This window comes from Podarcis raffonei, chromosome 1 (assembly GCF_027172205.1).
Source record: "Podarcis raffonei isolate rPodRaf1 chromosome 1, rPodRaf1.pri, whole genome shotgun sequence".
Lineage (NCBI taxonomy): Eukaryota > Metazoa > Chordata > Lepidosauria > Squamata > Lacertidae > Podarcis > Podarcis raffonei.
Genome location: NC_070602.1, coordinates 32978694 through 32998609, shown reverse-complemented (window position 1 = coordinate 32998609; position 19916 = coordinate 32978694). Strand labels below are relative to the sequence as shown.

Below are 19916 nucleotides of genomic sequence, written 5' to 3'. Positions count from 1 at the left end.
CAGTAGTGGCACCAGCCCTGTGGAATGCCCTCCCACCAGATGTCAAGGAAATAAACAACTATCTGATTGTTATAAGACATCTGAAGGCAACCCTGTTTAGAGAAGTTTTAAATGTTTGATGTTCTATCGTGTTTTTAATATTCTGTTGGGAGCTGCCCAGAGTGGCTGAGGAAACCCAGTCAGATGGGCAGAGTATTATTATTATTATTATTATTATTACATTAGCATGCCAGCAATAACAAACAAATGAAGCTTGCTTATACCAAGTCACACCACTGGTCCATCTAGCTCAATATTGTCTAAGGTCTAAGTGTCTCTCAAGGGTTCCAGACATGAAACACTTCTATCCCTACTTGTAGGCGATGGGGATCGAACCTGAGATCCTCTGTTTGCAAAGCAGTTGCTCTGCCACTGACCTATGTGGGCATGCCAGTGATGTACAAATGCTACTTGTGTAAAAATAACACAAATAGAAAGTGCATTCATATGTTGCAGGACATGCATGGAACATTTACACAGGTAAGTACTTTTCCTGTGGTGCATATCCCATATAAATTGGGTCTCAGTGTGACCAGTGGCGTAGCGTGGGTTGTCAGCACCCGGGGCAAGGCAAGTAATTTGCACCCCCTAACCCGTGGATTTGCGCCCCCTAACCCGTGGATTTGCGCCCCCTAACCCTAACCCCCAGATGTTGCGCCCGGTGCGGCCGGCCCCCCCTGCACCCCCCACACTATGCCACTGAGTGTGACAAACTACTTATTTCTTTAGGAGCTGGTTAGACAACTGTAGTACCAACACCTCACAAACACACACTTTCTTGTTAAGCCTATAAACACTACAAGCAGGTTCAGATGAAAGAGGAAACTCTAGTTTTCCTGTACAATAACCCAGAACAAGAAGCAGAATTCTGCGCACCCCACACTCTCTCTACCTTTAAATGGACCAGTGTTGCCCATCATATCAAAAACTTGGGAACTGTGGTTTGTTTAATCCCCAGTTGTTCTCACAAGCCACTGTTTGAAGTAACCACTGTTCACCGAGGTTGGATGTCACATGGCTGATTTAAAATTGAAAGAAGAAGCTTTCCTTCTTTTACTTGAGGGCATGAAAGGGGAGGAGAGGGAATTGCAATGCATGAAAGTGTAAGCTACAGTATTCTCAATAAATGGCTACTTAAACACCCACAGTGAAGGAGAGTCCACCATCATCCTAGATCATTGGTTCCATTGTGAAACTGCTCCTTCTTGCTAAAGGTTTTGTCTAATGATACCATGGTGCTTTTTCCAGTCTCAGGAAATAATGTTTTGATAGTCCAAAGGATGTGCTGCTAATCGCCTGGAAGCAGTCACTATTGCTCCTGGACATGAAGGAAAATGGCTCGGAACTAAGTCTAAATGTTAGGGAACATTTTTTAAAGGGGCAGGTTATTTATTTATTTTTAAGCAGACCTAATATAAATGTGTTAAGGAAAACATGTCTTCTATGTAAAGTAAATGAAACAAAATTTATCATTATCTTTCTTGCACTAAAACTAAAAAAAAAAAAGGTTTTTATGTTTCCTACCTACCATACACCAGCTTTCCCATTGTGTCAGCATTACCTCATGCACCTGTACTGCATAAAACTTGCCATTCAATAACAGTTAATGAAATAAGATCAGTTTCGTAGTTACTTAGGAAATATTCTAAACACTTCAACCCCAGTCACATAAAAACTTAGACACATGCTAAATTTGACATTCCAGGAGTTACATACTCAGCTGGTGAAGAAAAACACTAATTGACACAAAAGGGCCTAGTATTGTTTTTCCAGCATGCTGGAAATTCACAGATCACCCAATATTGACAAGAGGTTCTAGCCATTGGTGGTTTTGCCTTAGCAGAAAACACTTCAGCTTGGTCAAGTCAGGGCACCTGATCTTCCCAGATCCCCAAACACTCTTAAGCCCACTTCCTCCCCCCAAAGCTGCCTCTAAGGAAGATGATGTTCTGAAAATATTGTTTTATGTATTTTGTCGTTTGTTTGTCACAACACTGAATGGAAGATGGCAGAACCCCCAAGCTCAGTGGAGAGTTGGCTTCAAGCACTAGGCCTGTAGGCAGACCAACTCTGCATTTCAAAAATGTCTGTAAACATGACATGAAGGCTGGCAACATTAACCCCGCTGTGTGGGAATGCCTTGCAGACGACCGCAATGCCTGGAGACAGGTCGTATATCCACAGCAGTGATCAGAGGAGGACTGACTACTGGGAGAAGTGCAGAAAGAAGAAATATCATGTGCAGCAAAACCGGACACATTCATCTCCCTTCTTGGTCTCTACAGCCACAGCTGACGCTGTAACCCTCCAATGGTTTGACTTTACCCTCAAAGGTGTACTCTTCCATTGTCTTGCGAGATGGACGGATGCCACCATAAACTTTTTATTTATTGTTTAGATGTATATTTTGTTTATGTTGATCATAATTTTGATATTATCCGTTACTCTGAGTTTCCTTTCAAAGGTTACAAATATTACATTAAACGAAACAATGATATTAAAGTAAGTTATTGTTTTAAAAACTTTTTTCAAGTAGATCATAAATAAAACAATTGTGTTTGTCCTTACCCTTCTGTCCGGAATATGGTCCTAAAGCTGTCTCCCAGGCTCTTGTATCTGGTTGGATCAGTGTTTCCTCTTTGAATTTGGAACCTATAAAAAGTAGTCCATGATAGGACAAAAGCAATAGAAGGGTTTAAAAAGACAAATTTGACTTCAAAGATTCCACCCAAACTCTTCTTCAGCATTCTCATGTGTAACTATTTTTTATTTACACCAGCTTTTAAACTGGCAGAGTTTTCTGAAATAACCATTATTCCCATTATGCAGAATGGAGGAACTGTGAAAGCATTCATGTTTCTTGTCACTCTGATCACATAATATCCCTCTTTAAATCCCCACATGGGCTTCCTGTCCAGTCTTGGATCCAACACAAATCCTAGTGTTATCTATTGATAAACTGATAAATCTCTGTGTCTGTCACTCTTCCAACTCCACTACTCCCAGCCATCTAAAGGTCTTCTGCTCCCTCAGATGATTCTGCTCTTCATTCTTTGCTGTTCTATAACACTTGAAAATGCCTCACAGAACATCTATACGCTTTCTTCAAATTGCTTTAAAAGACCCACCTTTTCCATGAAGCCTTTGGCATAATGCCCTAATGAGAGTCTAATCAACTCTGGTAATGCCTCTCACTTGTCTGGATGGAGGACCGAGAGTGGTGTGTGTGTGTTTAGAAATTAGCCTATGGGGAGCGGATGGTGCTGTGGTCTAAACCATTGAGCCTCTTGGGCTTGCTGATCAGAAGGTCGGCGGTTCGAATCCACACGACGGGGTGAGCTCCCATTGCTCTGTCCCACTTTCTGCCAACGTAGCAGTTTGAAAGCACGCCACTGCAAGTAGATAAATAGGTACTACTCCGGTGGGAAGGTAAACGGTGTTTCTGTGCACTCTGGTTTCCGTCACGGTGTTCTGTTGCACCAGAAGCGGTTTAGTCATGCTGGCCACATGACCCGGAAAGCTGTCTATGGACAAACGCTGGCTCCCTCAGCCTGAAGCAAGATGAGCGCTGCAACCCCATAGCTGCCTTTGACTGGACTTAACCATCCAGGGGTCCTTTACCTTTACCTTAGAAATTAGCCTACTCCACAAAGGTTAAATTTATGTTTCTTGCTCTACCCAATTTTGCCTCTGGCCCCACTAATCAGTGGAATGTGGACCACAGAAGGTTGCTCTATGAGACCCTTGAACTGAAACAGGCCCCCCACACTCCCCATGGTGATGTGTACTTTACTTCCTTCAACATTTGGAAAGCCAGCCCTGTTGCATTTGGGATCCCTCCTGTGCTTTCTGCTGAGTGGCGCCCTGGGCTTCTGCCCCCAAGTCCTACGCTGAGGACACCACTGTACTCACTTCATATAACTGTCAGCTGCTGGTAGTGCGTGAGGCGGGAAATATACAGCTTGATGAGTTTTCCCAAGTTTAAGCTGCTACTCAACTCGATGAACATGGGATTTGCTTCAGCAACCTATTATCTTTCAATTCTACCACATTAAGGTTCATTGATCTCCATTATTTCTACCCATGTGTAGATTACATTTATCTCCATAGCATAATCTAAAGTACACACCAATCTGCACACAGAGACTATCCTGTTCTCTTCTGTGTTAGGGAAAGGTCTGCAAGCAGGGCTGCTGTATTTTACTTGACGCTTCTAGAGTGTGAGAAGATAACATAACAATTCCATAAGGAATTTGCAAAAGACTGGAACATTTTAAGGAACTCTTTCTCAACATCTGCGATGAAAACTGATTTTTAATAGTGTTTATTTTATTCTTTAGTCTTAGGTAGTTTTTTTCAAAGAAAAAATTAATGGCCACGAATGAGGAAACATTAGGTAATTAAAAGTACCATACAGTACATTTCAACAGGTGAGATTTGCAGTGCAAACCTCTGCAAGTCTACTCAGAAGAAAGCCCCACAGAACTCAATGGGACTTACTTCAAGGTAAATATGTATAGAACAGGAGCCCTACTGAAAGTAATGGGCCTTAAAGGTACATAATTTGGGCTGGATGGTGTCTACTGTTTCCAAAGTAGTTTTTTAATGTGACCATTTTCCAAGCTCCGAGAGAGAAATTTCCTGATGATGTAATGAAAATACATTGGGCAATTATGAAAGGAAGTCCACACCTCTTTTGAGTGCACTTATGTTGGGGCCTTTCTATAGTCCCAATAAAAGTAGTTCTGGCACATTCGAAATGGTTGTCTGGGGTAACTTCTTTTATTAGCCCAAAAAACAACTGTTGCCAAGTTGGCAGAGCAGCAAACACTCTTCAACAGCTTTACACTCCAGTAAGAACCGGTGCATAACTTTTCTTTTTTCAAAGAGCCCTTGGGAAGGTTAAGTCTCACATCTTCCAGTGGCATTAGATAAAGTTCAATAAATAACAGAATGCCAAATAACTGGTGCATTTTTAAATTGGGTGACAGAAAAATGCACCTGGCGGGAATCTCTACCATGTAGTATTAAAATATGTATTAATTTGTCAATTTAATGATAGTTTACGTCATTAAAAGGAATGCGCATTGCATCGTGTATAGATGAAGCTTTTTTGAAAGCTTAATTATCTTATAAAAGGAAGCAGGTAAGCAGCTCATTGCTTAAATTTCCAGATGATGCAAACATTCTTTAAAATTTATCCAAAAGAAGTTGCAGAACAAAAAAAAAGCAGGAATCTAGATAAGTTGGTTGGGATGCCCAGCATAGATGTGTGAAAAGAGGTTGACTCTGGCTGTCAACACAAACTATTTACAGGTGTTCAGTACAGTGGTACCTCTGGTTACATACTTAATTCGTTCCGGAGGTCTGTTCTTAACCTGAAACTGTTCTTAACCTGAAGCACCACTTTAGCTAATGGGGCCTCCCGCTGCTGCCACCGCACGATTTCTGTTCTCATCCTGAAGCAAAGTTCTTAACCCGAGGTACTATTTCTGGGTTAGCGGAGTTTGTAACCTGAAGCGTCTGTATCCTGAAGCGTGTGTAACCTGAAGCGTCTGTAACCCGAGGTACCACTGTATTCATGTACTGTTCAGTATTAGGAGCACAACAAGCTTTAATCCAAGCCCTGTGCCTTCTTGAATGTCTGTAGATGACAAACCACATGCATGTGAGGAGGGCCTTCTGCAAATTTTTAAATGAATGCACATAGGCCAGGATGGAGCTTGTATCTTATGTACATAGGATGGAGCAAAAATACTCCAGACACGTCCTTTTGAATGTTATAGAAGGGCCCTACACACATGGCGCTGTGGTTTAAACCACAGAGCCTAGGGCTTGCAGATCAGCGGTTCAAATCCCCACGACAGGGTGAGCGCCCGTTCTTCGGTCCCTGCTCCTGCCAACCTAGCAGTTCGAAAGCACGTCAAAGTGCAAGTAGATAAATAGGTACCACTCCGGCGGGAAGGTAAACGGCGTTTCCGTGCACTGCTCTGGTTTGCCAGAAGTGGCTTAGTCATGCTGGCCACATGACCCGGAAGCTGTACGCCGGCTCCCTCGGCCAATAAAGCGAGATGAGCGCCGCAACCCCAGAGTCGGCCACAACTGGATCTAATGGTCAAGGGTCCCTTTACCTTTACCTTTACACACATGCACACTTTTGGAGCCTCAACAGACTTTTGGATAAATGTGCCTAGAACGAGTGGAGCTTGCTGCCATCCCACCACACAGTATCCATGGAAACCAAATGTCTGAAAAGGATTGTAGTTGCTCTCAAATATCCCTCAGGAGCCTTGTCTACACACAAACAATTAAATGGATAGCTCAGTTGATAGAGCATGAGACTCTTAATCTCAGGGTCATGGGGTTCGGCCTCATGTTGGGCAAAAAGGTCACTGCATTGCAGGATGAAGGATTAGATGACCCTCATGGTTGCTTCCAGCTCTATGAGTCTGCGATTTCACACTGCAGGTGGGAGATACCATTTTTTTACGTTTCCATTTGCTAAAATCTTCCTGCATTTATAGTAGTAGTAAAAGGTAAAGGTAAAGGTACCCCTGCCCATACGGGCCAGTCTTGACAGACTCTGGGGTTGTGCACCCATCTCACTCTATAGGCCGGGGGCCAGCGCTGTCCGCAGACACTTCCGGGTCACGTGGCCAGCGTGACAAGCTGCATCTGGCGAGCCAGAGCCGCACATGGAACGCCGTTTACTTTCCCGCTGGTAAGCGGTCCCTATTTATCTACTTGCACCTGGGGGTGCTTTCGAACTGCTAGGTTGGCGGGCGCTGGGACCGAGCAGCGGGAGCGCACCCCGCCGCGGGGATTCGAACCGCGACCTTTCGATCGGCAAGCCCTAGGCGCTGAGGCTTTTACCCACAGCGCCACCCACGTCCCACTACTACTACTACTACTACTAGTAATTTATTATTTATACCCTGTCAATTTGGGCAGCTCCCAACAGAATATTAAAAACACGATAAAACATCACACATAAAAAACTTCCCTATACAGGGCTGCCTTCAGATGTCTTCTAAAAGTGAGGTAATTGACATCTGGTGGAAGGGTGTTCCACAGGGTGGGCGCCACTACAGAGAAGGCCCTCTGCCTGGTTCCTGAAGGAACTGCCAGAAGGCCCTCAGAGCCGATTCAGGGTCCAGACTGAACAATGGGGGTGGGGATGCTCTTTAAGGTAAACAGGGCCAAGGACGTTTAGGGCTTTAAAGGTCAGCACCAACACTTTGAATTGTGCTCGGAAACGTATTGGGAGCCAGTGTAGGTCTTTCAAGACCGGTGTTATATGGTCTCGGCGGCCGCTCCCAGTCACCAGTCTAGCTGCCGCATTCTGGATTAGTTGTAGTTTCCAGGTCACCTTCAAAGGTAGCCCCATGTAGAGCGCATTGCAGTAGCCCAAGTGGGAGATAACTAGAGCATGTACCACTCTGGCAAGACAGTCCGCAGGCAGGTAGGGTCTCAGCCTGCGTACCAGATGGAGCTGGTAGACAGCTGCCCTGGACACAGAATTGACCTGCACCTCCATGGACAGCTGTGAGTCCAAAATGACTCCCAGGCTGCACACCTTAAGGGGCACAGTTACCCCATTCAGGACCAGGGAGTCCCCCACACCTATCCACCCCCCAAAAAAAACACACACAGGAGTTCTAACTCTCTATGTTCTAGCATATCCTGTTCTTTTATACTTCAGTGTTGTTGTTTTTTGGTTTTTAGTGTAGGAAGCATTCATAAATATGAGTCCACACCTGGCTTTTGAATCTGAAGTGGTAACATATTCTACCACCTCTGGACTCTCCTACCTCATCTTGCTGTAGACTAGGTTTAGTCTACACTGAGATGAAGCAGAAGGAGAGATGGCAAGATTAAAATAAGAGTTTATTGTGCAGGGAAGGCTAGTAATTGTGGCTAGGATATAGAAAGGGCTTTTTCTCTGGTAGTCACAGTGATGTTATCCTTCTTTGTTATCACACATCTTCATCAAAAGTGGCTCTTTCCATGAAGAATTCTACTGCAAATAATGTAGTTCAAGAGTCTACTCGTCCTAATAGTCATAACTGCACAGCAAAATAATTAATAAGACCACAGCAAAGTAAACATTAAGCACTTAAGTGCCTTTGATCTAACTTTCCCATTGGCATCAGTGAGAATTGTACTTCACTTTGTCTCCTTTCCCCCCTAAGTATTTAATAATCTAGATCAATTCAATGAATGAAGGAAACAAGTAAATATGCAAAATATGCTTTATGGTTCATAAGAGACAAGATCTGCACATTGTTAAATGAGTTATTAGTAGCAAGTAACAATGTTGCATAGAGAAGAACATTCCTCTCCTTAGGTATTTTGGATTTGTTCTTTTTGTAGTAAATCAGTTTTATAGTTTTAATAGCAACCCTAAACTACATGCCAATTAGGAGCTGTAATCTAGTTCTGTGAATAGAGGTCTTTGATATGAAGTTGCCAGGCTCAATAAAATCGGGCGTAACTTGTTAATGAAGTAGTTAATTGATTGCCAGTACTTGTTATAAAAAAGCTCATGTGTGAACTCAAGAATTGGTTTTACCAGAGGCAAAGGAAGATGTGCAGGAGGCAGACAGAAGGAGCAATGCTGATTTAAAGAAAGAATCCAGTTCAAAAACTGTTTTCGCTGGAGTCAATGTTGAAAGACTAAGCATGACCTGAATATACAAAATAATGGTAAGTTAAAAACTGAATAATGTTTTATAACTTTATGCTTTACGAACAATCTGCAGTCTACTGAGGTTAGACTTCCTTCCTTGTCAAATTAATTGCCAATCAGACTGAAGTACTTTTAAGTACCAGTCACCATAAATGTAGGAAGGTAATGGCTTGGTGGATAGAAGAACGCTGATTCTTCAACATCAACTTTGTTGGACTGGTCATGTTGTGCAGATGCCTGATTATTGTCTTCCAAAGCAACTACTCTATTCCACTCTTAAAAATGGAAAGCGTAATGCTGGTGGTCAACAAAAGAGGTTTAAAGACTCTCTCAAGGCAAATCTAAAAATATATAGTATAAAAACCGACAACTGGGAAACACTGACCTGAGAGTGCTCCAATTGGAGAACAGCCTTTACCAAAGCTGTCATGGGCTTTGAAGATGCTTGAACTCAGGACAAAAGGGAGAAACGTTCTAAGAGGAAGGCATACTTGGCAAACCCTCACTGTGAACAACTCCCACCTGGAAAAACCTATGTCCCCATGTAGACGGATGTGTGGATCCAGAATTGGCCTCCACAGTCACTTACCGACTCACTGTTAAAACCGTGTTCATGGAAGACAATCTTACTTGGCTATGACCCCATGTAGACGGATGTGTGGATCCAGAATTGGCCTCCACAGTCACTTACCGACTCACTGTTAAAACCGTGTTCATGGAAGACAATCTTACTTGGCTATGAGTGATTACAGAAGAAGAAGAAGAAGAAGAAGAAGAAGAAGAAGAAGAAGAAGAAGAAGAAGAAGAAGAAGATTAACCCACACTCCCACCAGCATGTAGAAATGGCCAGTAGAGTATATTGTGATTGATTAACTGAGGACAAATGGTAACCTGAAATTAAAATTGAAACTAAAAGTTTTGATCAGATAAAGTAGGGGTGGGAAACCTTTCTCAGTCTGAGGGGCACATTTCCTGCTGGGGCCATATACCAGGTGTGGATCAGAGTCAAAAGTGGATGGAGCAAAGAATACAACTTTGTACAGTAGTCTAGTTTCAGCACACAACTTACTCTCTCGTCCATCGATCCAAGCAAGCAAGCAAGAGGTCTTACCAGAATTCAAGGACACATTCCAGCCAGGCAAAAGCATTCCAGGAAGGTATGAAGCAGGGCTGGTGAGTGGGGTGGTCTGGGGAGGGTGTGTGTGGCTGGGGTCAGTCTTGATAGAAGCCTTAAGGAGCCATAGCCCGGATATAGATGTTGTAGTCCTATTTATTATACTTCTTGTTTTGGTTTGGAAAAAACAAGAAACCTGAACTGGAAGCACAGAAGCTTCTGTTTGGTGATCGCATCCTGTCTTGACCTTTAGCTTAAGGATACTCTTCATCAGGAGTCAGCAAACTTTTTCAGCAGGGGGCCGGTCCACTGTCCCTCAGACCTGGGGGGGGGGGCTGGACTATATTTTGAAAAAAAATAAATGAACGAATTCCTATGCCCCACAAATAACCCAGAGATGCATTTTAAATAAAAGGACACATTCTACTCATGTAAAAACACGCTGTTTCCCAGACCGTCCACGGGCCGGATTTAGAAGATCTTAGTTTGCCTACCCATGCTCTTCATTAACGCTGTCAGACCATCTCGGCCCTCAATTCTAGCACATATGAAAGTCTTGCAAGGAAAATGCAAAGGAAGATCATAAGGCGTCTTCACCGGGTGCTGGAACATCGGCAGCTGCCCTGCTTCAGCCCTCTGCAACTGTGCTAAAGATGAATCAAGCAAAGTAAAGAGAAGAAGAGCAGAATATTTGATTTTCCTATTTGAGCACCCTCCCCCCTTTTATTCTCAGGATCCCAGCCTTAGTGTGGGAATTTTATTTATTTGTGAAATAAAATAGATAAATCACTGCTGCCTTTCCCATAAAAGGCTGAGTCCCCAGCATTTTCAGGTAGGATGGGGACAGACCTCTGTCTGGAACCCCGGAAAGCTGCTGTCGCTCAGTGCAGACAATACTGAACTAGATGGACCTGACTTGTTATAGGGCAGAGAAAGCCAGAGGATATGTTCCTATCACAAAATAATTCATATCCTTAAAATCCTTTATTATTTCATTCTTATTTAATTTGATTGTTCATGCCACAGGGATTTGGTATCTACATGTTTTCTGGTATTGTTCTTACCTTCAGACCCTGAGATAGGAAGGGCTTTGAATTAGAAAGGGCTACATTCTGGAAACCCCCCAAATTGCTGTTCCTAAAAGCACAACCAATTTCAAAATGAATATTCCAAGGCTGCATACTTACTGATTCACATGGTAAGTAAAAGGGCTGTATTTTAAGCTGTCACATTTAATTAGGGCATTTACTCTAATGCTTTTTGTTCACAATTTGGATATTTGCTACTATACATATTGCATTTGTCATTACTTATGCTTAGATTTCATTAGGGGCTTAGTTATTACCGAATGAACACTGATAAGTTATTCCACCATCTGGAACAGAACGTGCAGGTTGTTTATATTACTTACCAAGGATAATAAGTAAATTGAGAATATAATTCTGCAGTTTATTTGAAGGGTAAATCTTTCAAATCACATAAACTGTTGAAAATATGGACATTAGAATTCAAAACAAATACCTAATTATTTTAAGCCAGAGGTATAAATTTTGCCAATACGGGGCTTTATATTTTAACTATTGTAATACTGCAATGATATTTTAAGTATAAGCATAAGACAGAGAACAGTAGAGCAGTGCAGAAACAGGAAATTATCTTCTTTTCAGTAGATCTTTCAATAACTTCACTCTCTAATTGACCTCTGCCACACTTCATTACTCTGGATATACTATATTATATTCTTAATTCTGCTTCTGTATAACCATTGGATAAAACTGGGTTAAAAAGTACAATCCCAACATTAATTGAAATCAAAATGCACATGTCATTTATGAGCAAGTGCACCTCTTCTTAAAAACAAAAAGGTTAAAGGATGGGAAATGTTTTGAGAACTAAAAGTGATGTAGTTATTCATACAAATTTTTCAATCATACAGCATAGCTACCTTCTTATGGATTCAAACGTGCAGGGATAGTATATAGTAAGCGCTTCCTGTATCAGACTGAAAATTGGGGATTAGGACATAGTTGAATGATCTCCTGGGTGAAAAATTAGTGAACGATAATTTAAATGCACAACCCCACACCTGCAGAGTGAAGGGCCATCATCCAGAAACTATAGTAACTCATACTCTATCTATGTTTGAACGAAACCACTTCAGATAAGATGGAAGCACTTGCAGGCCTCAATAACCTTCCATTTGGCAGTTATGCTAAACCACAGTTTACTGGCAAAGAATGAGCTAAAACAAGCCACAGCAAACCTTGGAGTTGCAAATCTCCTTGCTTTGTGGCTGCAAGGAGCTCAGAAGCTTTCCCTTCTGTCTTTGCTGACAAATCATTGTAAATGTTAACTAGGCTTTGTAAACTTGGAACCTTAAACATACTTACTAGGGAGTAAGCCCCATTGAACATGGTGTGGATTAATTCTGAGCAAACATGCAAAGATTACCCTGTAAACATATGAAAAATAAACACACTGACCACTCACAAAGCAGTGTTGATAAGTAGGGAAACATCATGACATGTCATGATGACATGGTAGGGGAATCATGAAATGATTTTCTCTTTGAATTAATCTGGTTTTCCATAACATTTAGTAAAGTAAGTCAAAGCTACAGGAGTTTTCCAAAGACAGAACTAAGAACTGTGTCTGAAATAATTAAAAGACACTTAGAATACTTGGCAAAGCCAGAGATACATAAATTAAACCTGCCTGGGAGCAGGTTTAACTTGTCCATGGAACAGTTGCATGGAGATCTGCTACAGTAATTACACTAATGGTTAACAAAAATAACTAATTATAGCTGTCTCACTGGTGCATGACACACAAATAGTTTAACGCCTCTCCGACAGACTCACAGCATATTGCAGTTCAAGCCATAAATATTGTTGATAATCTAATTTGCAAGTAGCATTTTTCAGAACTAAGTCATCCACTTCAGTGAACATTACCACAGTTTTACTCCAAATTAAAGATGTCAGTCAAGCTGTAAGGCTTTTATAGAAGCATTTTATTTTAATGAGAAAATGAGAACATTGTTCAGTATTCAGTCAATTTGGCTTGGTCTTATTACAAGCTTGGATCTGCCACACTCTAACTCCAGTGGTGTGGATGGTGCAGAATCAGGCCCTGGAATAATGTTCCCTTATAATGTCTGGCCTCCAACTGGCCCTCAATTTAATTCCCCCTTTTCACTCCCTGCTCCCAAAGTTTGAGCTGAAAATCTGTGATGTAGAATTTTTGGCTCAGCCTCAAGTCTGCCCAACCCTTTGACTGTCTCTTACACAAAGAAAACAAGGGTAAACAGCTTCCACTTGTATTCCATTAAAAGAGGTAATTCACCCATGATGTCTTCATATATGTTATGTGATTATAACAGTGAGACAGCTACAGTCCTAAATGGATGGCCATACTTCTCAATAACTTGTAGCATTTCCTGATTTCAGGACGGACTCACCCTATTCAAGGAGTTGAGTATGTTTAACCTGGATAAGATGAGACTGAGAGAAGATATGATGGCCATATTCAAATATCTTGAGGGCTGTCACAGTCACATGGAAGATGGAGCAACTTCTTTTCTCCTGCTCCAGAGGCTAGGCCCCAAACAAATGGATTTGACTTACAAGAAAGGAGATTCTGACTAGACACCAGGAAGAACTTTCTGACAGTAAGAGCTGTTCAACAGTGAAATGGACACCACCTAAAGGTGGTGGGTCTCCTTCCTTGGAGGTTTTTAAGCAGAGGGTGGATTGCTATCTGTCAGGGATTGCAGGGGGTTTAACTAGATGGTGCTCAGGATCCCTTCCAACTCTGCAATTCTACCGTTAAGATTCAGTATCTCCTTGAAAGCAGAAACTATTAAAATGGGCCCTATCCCCCTTTTAAATTTTACATTTGCCTAAGAGCAAGGAGATGCACTCTGGCCCTCACTGAACAGAGGCCAGCTTCCAAATGAAGAATAGAAGACTCAGCTGCCTTGGAGAGCTCGAAAATAAACACAAATATATTTATTCTGGGATATTTCCAGATTTGTCTTTTGAAGAGATCTCCATATTTGTCTGCTATAACAGATTTGCGGGATGACTTTGGCTTCATAAATTCTTAGGGCTGATGGAATTTGTCTACCTCATTTATTCCAATAGAACCTTGATAGAGAGTTCACTGTATTAATAGTGAATTTATTTGTATTCATGAAGTGCTTATTCCAGTTCCCAGTTGAAGTAAAACCTAGATATTTAAAGGATTTCACCTTCTCAACGGGTTGCCCATCAATTTGCCACTTGTGTTTTTAAACCTATCAGCAAAAGCCAAAACATTTATCTTTTCATAATTAGTTTTTTCTTGAACTACGAATTGATTAACAAATTTCAAAAGTCTTCTTAACCCTTGCTGGATTTGAGACAATACAATAGCATCATCGCTATTGGAACTAGATATGGAACAACTGATTGGTTCAAAATTGAGAAAGGAGTACGACAAGGCTGTATATTGTCCATATAGTTAAAGCTATGCTTTTCCCAGTAGTGATGTATGGAAGTGAGAGCTGGACCATAAAGAAGGCTGATCACCGAAGAATTGATGCTTTTGAATTATGGTGCTGGAGGAGACTCTTGGGAGTCCCATGGACTGCAAGAAGATCAAACCTATCCATTCTGAAGGAAATCAGCCCTGAGTGCTCACTGGAAGGACAGATCGTGAAGCTGAGGCTCCAATACTTTGGCCACCTCATGAGAAGAGAAGACTCCCTGGAAAAGACCCTGATGTTGGGAAAGATGGAGGGCACAAGGAGAAGGGGACGACAGAGGACGAGTTGGTTGGACAGTGTTCTCGAAGCTACAAACATGAGTCTGACCAAACTGCGGGAGATAGTGGAAGACAGGAGTGCTTGGTGTGCTCTGGTCCATGGGGTCACAAAGAGTCGGACACGACTTAACAACTAAACAACAACAACAACAACAAAATTCATTCACTGTCCATACAGAAAACATCTCTTTTTCCATCATCACAACTGCTTTATGCCCCTGAGGAAGAACCCGAGCACATTTTCCACATATGGTTCAGGGAAGATCATCGTTTTTCAACTGGCTAGTTGCTAGCCATCATGTCATCACTGCATTAAATTGTCAAATGAAGTTATCAGACTGCAATATCATTAGCATGTGCCCAAATCCACATTGCAAATACTGTACATCATTCTTCCACAACAGAGAACAAGATACAAAGCTCAAGATACAAAGTTCATTCATAGTAACCATATCAAATCAGGGATACTAAACAAGCCCTAACACTGAATTCCATTTTACCTATTAATTACCATGCATAAAAGGCTCCAGGCTGCACACTGGTGCAATTGCTGTGCAGCCAGTGGAATTTCACTGAAAAGTCTTTACAAAAAAAGAGCTAGGTAGTTCCACACAATTGTTTTACGAGGTTTTGATTTCCCCTATGTTACAGCAACTTTCTTTCTGACTAGTAAAGCAGGGAGATGCCTGCTACTCTGTTGGTTTCTAGAAAACTTGTTAAAGGTTTTTATTTATTTATATTATTACTCTTTTTTAAAAAATTATAATTTCCATTTATAACAAAAAAGAAAACATTTCAACAATCATTCAACAATAATTCTAACATTTTAACCGCCCCCTTCCTGCAGTGCCTTAAAAGTTCTTTCCTTCTTTTCCTGCATTTCCCAATGGTCTCAACTTATTCTTTTAATTCTGTTATTGTATATGTTTTTGAAACTGCACATTTTTACAGTGATCCTGCTAATGTCTTAATCTATTTGCAATTTGTTTGTAAATACGCTGGAACCTCGGGTTGCAAACGTGATCCGTGCAGGGAATGAAATGTACAAATCATACTACTATCACAAGTTGACTAGGCAATTACACAGGTGAAGTCCAAATAAGGATCTAAGTTTCAACAGCAGTACTAAGAAATATAGTTAATACTACTTTTAGGTAAAATGTTCTGCTAAAATTTGTTTTAAAATATCAGGTTACTTCCTCATCTTTTGGCTAAGGTCAGGTGTAGGAAAAAAATCAGATAATGTCCTTGGATGCATCAATATTTTCAACAAGAGATCTGCATTTCACTGAAAAATAAAAACCCTTGTTTGATATGTCTGGCTATAATGTATATTGCCAGGCCTAAGAGAGCACTATTAAAACACCATTAAAGTTCTAAATAGAATTCACTAAAGCTAGGAAATTTAGAATTAAGAGTTAAAGTTCTATTCTGATCCACCCAGCTGTGCCCCAATATTAAATATACATGGTTTTCATTATCAACTAGAAGTGAAAGGCCATTTAATACTTGCCTCCAACATTGCCAGTAAAGGACCATGTTTAAATGGGCAATCTTAATTTGCTGTTCCTATGATTTAAGAAAAACAAATCAACCTAGCATTAATTTCTGGGCATTTCATTATTCTAAGCACATCATAATAATGTGTAGCACACTGGATTACTGCTATGGGAGTTACCCCCAAGGTTGGTCAGAAGCTGCAGTGGGTCAATTGCCCACTGGGGTAGAATTTCGCCATCATGTTACACCACTGCTGAAAGAATTGGACAGGCTGCCAATTAACTACCAGGTTAAATTCAAGGTGCAGGGACTGGTGTACAAATCTTGATATAGGTTGAGACGAGGGACTCAGCTAGAATGGTAAAGAAAAAGCGATTTATATGCATTGTATATGTGATATAACACTTTGCCACCAGATGGTGCTGTGGAGTCCCGTTTTTGCTAACCCGATTTCTCATACAAAGTTTACAACGCGTTTAACTGAAATGCTTCTTTGGTGTGATCCAGCCCAGGAAACCTAAAACATCATCAGACCCCTAAGCTCTGTGGGAGATGTCCTCCTGCAGATACCATCTTATCGAGAGGTCCAGTACACAGAAAGAAGGAATTGGGCCTTTAGTGTGATGGCACCAATCAGTTGCAATTCCATCCCATTACATATCAGACAAGTTTCTGTTGTCCTTTTGGCAACTAGGGAAGGGCTTCCTTTTAAGTGGAGATTCTTCTCTCAGTATTTATCTGCATCGGATTTGAAATGGTTTTTATATAGGTTTTTAGTGCTGATGTTTTAGTGGGGTGTTTGATCAGGAGAGATTCATAAAATAAAATAAAATAAAATTTGACATTAGCTTTTTTTTCTGACTAAGGCTGCAATCCTTAGACTTGCATGTCTAATCTGAAAGTAAGCGCCATTGAATTTCATGGGACTTATTTCTGAGTTGTTGTTGTTGAATTATAGAATTGCAGAGATGGAAGTGACCACGAGGGTCACCTAATCCAACCCCCTGCAGTGCAGGAATCTTTTGCCAAACGTGGGGCTTTGTCAACCTTCCCTTTTTTTGCGGGAAATCCCCTTATTCCAGCGCTGTTTCCCACTGCTATCCCGGATTGTTAGATATCCCGTAGACTGTCCCCGGGACAGGTGAGGCTGCTGATCCCTTATTTTCAAATCTGAAAGTTGACAGCTATGGCTTGAACCCACAACCTTGAGATTAAAAGTCTCATTTTCTACCAGCTGAGCTATCCTGAGTTCTATTACTAAATATTTATTTATAGCTCACCTTTTTCCCTGACAGGGACTTACAAGTTATTATTAGGATTGCAGCCTAAGTTACGGACTCCTCAACACAGAACTTGATAACAAATGGGAACACTAGCCGTCCCCTGACAAGAGTGGTGTGCTTATTTGCACCTTGACAACAACACACTTCCTTAGCTGGAAAACCTAGCGATGGATAGAAAGGGAGTGCTGCAAAATGAACACTCTTATTTTGAGGCGAGAGAGTGGCTTGAGAATTAGCATAAAGTAGTAAAAAAAAGTTTTCCATAAGAGCTCAACCTAACGAGTCTATAAAGCAATACGCAAATCATTCATTATAACGAGTCATAACAATGATTTGTGCTCTTCCAAGTTTTTATTTTATTCCCCTCTGTTTTTCCTTAAAGACAGGAGGATAGACAAAGACTGGGAAGTTTGGGTCATATGGATCACGGCTCCACTGCTATGTCTGGAATTTTCTTATAAATATCCTATTGCTCTGAAGTTCACAGGCCTGACTGAAACAGCAGGGACAATCTCATTTGTACTTTTATAGTTGTAGAGGGATTTGCAAGAGTTAGCGCAATTTTCCATAATATTTCTTACTGACTTTGGGAATAAAAGGAGAGCTCCCCCCCTTTTTTCACCAGCATCTGAAATGCTGTTAAATCAAAAGGGAAACAGGGCCTTTCTTTTGGGTTTAACAAGATTTTTCAATGTGCTGATAATTTTAAAGCTACAAAGCAACATGGTTTTTTTGTTAAAGGGGAAAGCATGCTAGCCAAAGGTTTGTGGGCAGCAGACACTGCAGTAATCTACAAGGCGTATACTTTGCAACAGATTTTACTGCCTGTTTTGTAGCTTTATGTCTTTCTCTCTCTTTTAAGATGACTGGGGTAAGGGGGACCATCCTGTTAAATGACTGTCTCCAACCTCATGAAAATCTTCAGATCAAAGAAACATCTTAAGACACTGTTCACAACTTTCAATACTTCTTTCACCCCTAGAATAATAAAAAAGTGTGATTTTAACAATCAGTTAGAAATCAGGATCATTTCCTTCTTTCCAGAGTCATGACTCTTTAAAACGCTTCTTCAGAAAAACATTCTATTTGGCTGTCTCTTGTGATTCCTCCTTTCCCTCCTATGAAAAGTAAAGTTAGCATTAAACCCGCATTATCTCAATTTCAGTTACCCTGTCACACCAAAATTCCATGTGTCCCCATTGTGCTTCTCCCCATTGTTAATAGCACTCCCTTTATTTGGATGTCTTTTAAACCATGTATTTAACATTATCCTGTAAACTACAGTGGTACCTCGGGTTAAGTACTTAATTCGTTCCAGAGGTCCGTTCTTAACCTGAAACTGTTCTTAACCTGAAGCACCACTTTAGCTAATGGGGCCTCCCGCTGCCACCGCATGATTTCTGTTCTCATTCTGAAGCAAAGTTCTTAACCTGAGGTACTATTTCTGGGTTAGCGGAGTCTGTAACCTGAAGTGTATGTAACCTGAAGCGTATGTAACCCGAGGTACCACTGTACTGTTAATATAATAGGGGGACGCGGGTGGCACTGTGGTCTAAACCACTGAGCCTCTTGGACTTGGTGACCAGAAGGTCGGCGGTTCGAATCCCCACGATGGCATGAGCTCCCATTGCTCTGTCCCAGCTCCTGCCAACCTAGCAGTTCAAAAGCACACCAGTGCAAGTAGATAAATAGGTACCTCTGTGACGGGAAGGTAAACAGCGTTTCCATGCGCTCTGGCTTCTGTCACAGTGTTCCATTGTGCCAGAAGCGGTTTAGTCATGCTGGCCACATGACCCAGAAAGATGTCTGTGGTCAAATGCTGGCTCCCCCAGCCTGATAGCGAGATGAGCGCAGCAACCCCATAGACGCCTTTGACTGGATATAACCGTCCAGGGGTCCTTTACCTTTTACCTAATATAACAGCCTTCATTGCCTTTCTCATCTGTACTCTTAAGTGCAAAAATACTTCTTTCACTGTGTAACTTGACTAAAACAAGACCAAGATTCTAAAAAATCTGATTCCTAACCTAGATTTTATTGTTCTCTCTCATGTCTAGCATGAACAACTGGTCAGCTATTATTAGGTCAAATGTTTCCACCCCTGATCCCATTAAAAATGAAACCATTTCAAATACGGATGTCAGCAGTCTCTACTGACACTTATACAGAGGAGGGGGAAAAACATTACCTAGAAGAATCACTCCATGCAAGTTGTCTGCTTCATACTGTAAACTGGCAGATCACACAAGATAAATCTTTCATGCACATGGAAGCACTTACTTTCATTCTAAATATGGCTTATTTTTTACCAAAAAGATTAACAAGGGAATATTATTTGTATATGCCTATTGTTTAGGAAATGGGGGGAGGAGAGATACAATTTTGGGTTGTATTCAGTGCTCTGCTAGCAACAAGGCTTTCCTTCTCTTTCTTCCACCCCTGGACCTCTGAAGAGTCTCCCAACCTTCTGGAGCAGATTTTGAGA

The 19916-nt window shown here is 41.3% G+C and overlaps 1 protein-coding gene across 6 annotated transcripts in view; it reads right to left on the bottom strand.

The window, feature by feature from the left end:
* The window catches only part of SLC25A21 (solute carrier family 25 member 21), a 274630-nt gene that overhangs the window by 88425 nt on the left and 166289 nt on the right, over positions 1-19916 (bottom strand). For 5 of the 6 annotated variants that reach the window (XM_053380149.1, XM_053380158.1, XM_053380112.1 and 2 more), the window contains one exon: positions 2608-2691. The exons of the other annotated variant lie outside the window; for it this stretch is intronic. In XM_053380149.1, coding sequence (XP_053236124.1) covers positions 2608-2691 — 84 coding nt within the window. The remainder of the gene's footprint in view (positions 1-2607; positions 2692-19916) is intronic. 6 annotated transcript variants of the gene reach the window in all.